This window comes from Pygoscelis adeliae, unplaced genomic scaffold (assembly GCF_000699105.1).
Source record: "Pygoscelis adeliae isolate BGI_AS28 unplaced genomic scaffold, ASM69910v1 Scaffold63, whole genome shotgun sequence".
Taxonomy (NCBI): Eukaryota; Metazoa; Chordata; class Aves; order Sphenisciformes; family Spheniscidae; genus Pygoscelis; species Pygoscelis adeliae.
The window spans coordinates 4,655,204-4,661,203 of NW_008824414.1; the positions used below are offsets into that span (position 1 = coordinate 4,655,204).

Here is a 6,000-nt window from a genome sequence, read left to right on the forward strand (position 1 = left end):
TGTGTTCCAGCGTGGCTTTGGCCACCTGTACACAATCATACATGTGATTAATTTCTTTTAATAAATCTTGCCTCAGCTATAGTAGCCCTATAATGGGATCTGGCTGTAAGGTGGCAGATGATTCATTGGGAAGTGGCAGGCAGAAAGTAGTAGAAATAAAAGAATAAAACAATCCATTTAAAAGAAATACGGATTTTGCCATATACATGTATGCAGGAAATAGTCTCCTTGTTTTTTAGGTGCTCCACCTCAGACAGAAAAATGAAGGGTTTTTTTCCAGCATTCAATCACCAAGTGTCTGTTACCAACCAAGTTGTCTTCCTTTGAATGCAAACAAGCCCTTTACAATATTGTCAGTAGTTTGGGGAAACTGATTTAGGCATTATGCTGTCTGAAGTGCAAGTAATCGTCCACATTTGCACAGCAACTGGTGGCACAATGGTATCCTGTTAATACAGGTGAATATGAGTAGCTTTAGTGTGTGTGATTAGGCTTTGATTGAGAAAATTCTCTTTGGTCAGGATAGCACTGTAGCATGTATTGGACTTCATTAGTTTTTCTTGATTGTTTTCTAGAATTACTATTTTAAATTTGGATAAATTGTGGTGTTTTAAAATTTATAAACAAGCAAAAAGCCTGATTAGACTTCAGAAAAATAGTCTGTGCAAGTGACAGCATTTTTCATAGACATGGGAAAGCTTTAGGAGAGGAACAGTCATGTAAACACAAAATTGCCGTCCAATTCTCAAAACTTCTTTCTTACCTAGCAGTTAGTTAATTGGCATATGCATCTTGTAAGCATCCGTATGGAAGGCAAGACTGTTTTAAGAGGAAGGGATTGTGTGACAGTTCTTGAAACTGTACTAAATACGTTGCTATGTTGGCGTTAGTGGTGATTTAAAACAAAAAGTCACTTCTCGTATACAGAAGCGTTATACAGTTCACATAAGTTTTGTGAGGTTTTGTTTTTGTAATAGGTATTGAAATGAGATGTCCTGAATTTGTGGCAAGGGCCCACTGTTTTGTGGCAGAAGAGACACCATGTTTGCTCTTACCTCACCACAAATTCAGGAGAACTGTGACAAATAACTTGCCTGCATGCAGTTTTCCAAAGCAGGACTGATACGTATAGTCCTACTTTTACATGCGTGTATTTTATGGGATGCATAATACTGGAGAGGCTGTGTTTTGGTTTTCCAAACCTCGCCGATCAGTGTTTAGTCACATAAAACTGATGTTAACTCCGTATGTATTGTACTTTACCTAAAACCACAAGACTATGGTAGTTTTGACATGGGTGTCCAAGGAAGGTAACAGCTTTGGTTTGGCTCTAAAACCAAAATAGTAATCTGGATGTAGTGTTCTGTATCTGAATAAAAGCTTTTGCTGCCAAATGGACAATTTAACAAAGAGTGCTTTTTCTTTTCAATTAATATATTTTTAGAAGAAAAAGAAAAGCAAATCTTTACTGTAATCTTTTAAGACCTAGAATGTATTTTTCAAATATCCTTTGAGACATGCAATCCATGAAGCTTCAACTATTTTTGTACAATTACAGTTTTAGATGAATTATAAACTCTTAAATTAAAATTACAGGCTTCTTCCTAAGAGTCATAAAGGATTAGAGACAGTTGGAAGCAATTTCAAGGGGGAGCTCTACAATGAAAGATTTGTGAAGGGTTTGAATAAAGGTGCAAATCAAAATGTAATACTTTTAATGTTGTGTTTGCTACATAAAACACACCACAATGAATGGGCACTGAATGGGGTAGTAGAAGTGATTAGGTTTGTTTTCTGTCGCAATTCTTCTTGAAAGTGATTGTGGTATTTAAATATTGCAATGTCCAGAGATAACATTGTTCTGTGGCCCTTGCAAGACTTGGCTGTATGCAATTTAACCCTCATATGTTTATGTAGGAAATCGCTTTTTCCTGTGTTCTTTTTGTTTGCTTTGGAGCGTTTTTTCAAGCTTTTCAACTTCACCTATCTGCAAACCTCATGCAAATAGAAAATAAGCTCCCATCTAAACTTTCTCAGTGGGAATTCAATCCTGTTTCATAACACTTGTCTGCCTATTCCTTATATAAATTGTTTCTCTGATTTTTTTATTTTAATTTTTTTCAAGTTTGTGATGCTATCTGCTGTCTTGGGTATGACTTGGGTATTTTATGCTTATAAAATTCATAAAAAGAAGACACTGTTCTTACAACTAGGATAAATTCAGTCATTTTTCTGAATTCATATTTGTTAGACTTTTCTCAGTTTTAAAGTTTCAGACTTGTTGCAAGGTAAAGTAAAATTTTAGAACTTTTTTTTTTTCAGTAATAAAGAGAATACCATTAAACCTCACACACAGTGTTCTTTTCAGTCTGATAGTCTGTCATTATGGTCAGAAGCATGTTTTCAAAAATTAGTATTTGGAATTTGGGATATCAGATTTCATGTGTGCAAATATTGATCTCTTAAAGAGAAATTATATTTATGTGATGGAAGGATGAAGCTTGATAATTTCCCATCATGCTGTATTAAGATGACTGAAGCTAAATTCCCTGAAAGAATAGATACTGTTGAAAATACAGACTCTAAGTTAACTAGCATCTTGCAGGTCTCTATTCCTGTTCTCTTCTAATTTTATCTATGACTGACTGTTTTTTGCTTGGTGACACTTCAGGTCACCTGGTTTTGTATGTTGGTTTTTTTAATCTCTTTCTACTAATTTACAAAACTATAACCCAGGAGTGATTTTTACAGAGATTTTTGATAGATTTTCTTGAATGTCTTGTTAAGGTTGAGAGGGCAGCGTAATTTTAACACCAAAGCTGTTTGAATTGAAAGCACTTCATGAATGGTTTTCAGCATAACAGTGGGTGGTGTTACTAGATTTAGTCTGAACTTTTCCAGAGGAAAACATTTCCTCTAAAAAGTGCTAATTTGTCAGAATTCAAACGTTCTTCAGTTATGATAATTTTGATGAAACTCTGATAGCAACCAAGTAGATTCCATCTACAGAGGTTTGTGGGGTTTGTTTGCCAGTTTGTGAACTCAAGTCCATGATAGCCCTCTGGCAGTCTACAAGAAAGTCACAAATGAAATGCTTTGGAGTCAGGTGTTTGAGCAGACTGTGCTTTCTGGGTTCCCAGTTTCTTGGCTCTGAGCTAAAGGGAGAGTTTCAGATAAAAAGATGAAATAATATGTCTTTGACTTTCTTCTTTCTCTTTCTTTGTTTCTTTTTTCAAGAAATGTCAGTACTGTTCAGTGATTTTTGAGGAAAGAGATTGTAATTTCTGAGTAGTCTGTTGTTTATAGTGATCCTCAACTTTGAAATAATTAGTTTGTTTAGTTGAAGTTTTCCCATAAGGGGTGGGAAAACGCAACTTCTAAACTGTATAAATTGGGAGAAAACTACTATGAGTAGGATCTTTGTGACACTAGGACAGTGAATAGTTATCATGCTCTGCTAAACAGTACAGCTCTATGAAGGTAGTACTATCTGACTGAGTTCTCTATTTTTTTCTTGAAATGTTTAATGTAGTGTCTTTTAATTCATATTCAGCCAGAATAAGTTTTATTAAGTATAATTTTTTCCCTGTACTTAAGGTTTTCTAATCTGTCCCTAGATGATCTCAATATGACACATCAGCACTGTGTTCTGGCTGGTTTTTCACCTCGATTCAGCTCAACTCACAGAGTGGCAGATGTAAGCATCAAAAACGGTTTGCTGTTTGGTCATTCGTAAAACTAGTATTCTGGTACCGTATATGAAGCATCATGTTGTCTTATCCAGAACCGTAGTTCACAGTTATGCTTATGACTCAGACTGTTTTTATTGAACAAATGCTATTTGTTTATTTTTGGATTGAGGTACGATTGTTTCTGTATTGGTAGTTTGCCTAATCTCACAGTTAGGCATATAAGATATGAATTAAGAATGTGCTACACCACACCTCGTGGATTACTGATGAAATGTCGAAACAACTGTATTTTTACCTGAAATGTTTTAAAACTTTTTTGCTGTGTTCTAGTTGAAAGGCAATATTCATGATGAAGTAGAAATACTCAAAACATGTCAGCAGTGTCCACTGGCAAAAATGGCCTTTAGGAGGTCAGAACAACTCAGAGCAGTCATGAGGATGCTTTAAATTAGATCCTTCTCTGCATCTGAGGATTGAAGAGGCAGAAAAGTGATACAGAGTCCCTCGTCTCAGAGTCATTCTGCGATAACAAGGCTTCAGCCTGATTGTCTCAAGTGCTAAGACACCTTTTATTTATTTATTTATTTATTTATTTTTTACTAGACCTCTCCTCCCTATTCCTTTCCATGGTGTTATCACTAGTTTTGTTTATGTAGCGTTCTGATGGGAAAGCACACAGAAAAAATAAAAATAGACTGTATTGTAAAAAGATATTTTAAAAAATAACAATTACCACTTTCTTCTTTCATTAAGGCAATATATACCACTATTGCAGCAAGAGAGATGCATGTATCCATATACTTCTTTTTTTCCTCATTACTCTTCCTAATTTGTGCTGGAATGGAAATAAAGCAATAGCACTAAACATGCACATATACATAGATATACGTTGTAATATAAAAAAAAGTGCCTTTATTTCCCAAACAAATATATACTCTGCTTGCTTGAACTGGGATTTGACATAAAGTACACGGTACATTTTAAAACAAATAATTCTGTATTTTCATCTGTCATTTTAAGAGTGCTCTGACCTACTGCTCCTGTCTATTACTTTTGCAGGAAAATGCACTTATTTTCACAGTATGAAAAGCTTCTCTATTAAGCGATTATGCTTTGTTTTTGTAAACTGTTGTGACTTCAAGTTATATAGTATGGAAATTTTTTTTACAAAGAATATGAGACCTTATTCAAGATTATTCTTGGAAATTTAACTGAAGGTACAGATATTTAATTGAAAATAATTAAAAGATGTAGTTGTCTTCTTTCTTTTGTTTCAAAAGGATTTTTACAGATTTCCTTCTCATTTTGAAGGATAATGAAAACAAAATAAAAGGAGTGGAAGTGCAAATTTGTTTTGTTCATATTCTCTATAGCTTGTAAGCAAACAGCTCTCTCAGGCTGGATATGGAACTCCATTTTAGTGTTACTGGGAGCCCATACAACTCGGCACATACAACTGATTCTGAAATACTGTCAAAAACTGGCCCGGAAGCAATGGAAAGTATGGCCATGTTTTTGTACGCCATATTTTTAAAGTAAATTTAAAAGGAATTATTTTCTTTCTCCTTTCAATCTATGCTCTACTGGTTGGCTAGATGTCTGATTGCTTAGACTTTGGCATAATTTATATCAATAACTATATAGACAATCCAGGAGGCATTATGCTTTTGTTTAAAAGATCATGAAATAAAGTTACAGAAATACATCCCTTCTGGTCCTTCACTTTGGTTAGTTCAGAAGCAAATAGTTCAGTATATTTGAGAAATACATACGTTCTGAAGTGGCTATATATAAATTTTTTATTGTATCTTTATAGTGTTCAAGAGGAACATTGGAATACATATTTGGACAATGTGAACTGGCACTCCAGAATTTACAGACTGATTCTGATTCAATGGCTTTATCTTTGAAATCACTGGAAACTGCAGTTGTTAAGCAAGTAGAAGAAATCCATAATGAGGTGAGATGATCTGCACTGAAAATATTTCAGCCAGATTCTGAGGTGCAGTCTGCTCGTGGAGTTAATGGCAATTAAGTGTGTTCAGCTGCTCACAAGGCTTTGGTCTGTATAAGTTTTAAAATGTGTTTTTTACGACTTTTTTACTTGGGTACACTAACTGGAATTAACTTGGATTGATTTTTTCATTCCCATGAAGTTTTCATTTTTCCTTCTTAAGATCCCTCTGCTGGTAGAATAGAAGAGTAGTTTCAGTAAGATTACGCCAAATCTGATAGTGTGGTGGACAAACCAAACTACTCTAGCACTTCTCTAACAAAAAGGGAGAGAGAAAAAAAAATTAGAGGGAAG

General features: G+C 34.6%; 1 protein-coding gene across 1 annotated transcript in view; it reads left to right on the plus strand.

Moving 5' to 3' along the window:
* FTO (fat mass and obesity associated) overlaps positions 1-6,000 on the plus strand; it is a 70,260-nt gene that overhangs the window by 21,194 nt on the left and 43,066 nt on the right. The window contains exons 5-6 of the mRNA XM_009320848.1: positions 3,618-3,697; positions 5,509-5,652. Of these exons, the coding sequence (XP_009319123.1) occupies positions 3,618-3,697; positions 5,509-5,652 (224 nt within the window). The remainder of the gene's footprint in view (positions 1-3,617; positions 3,698-5,508; positions 5,653-6,000) is intronic.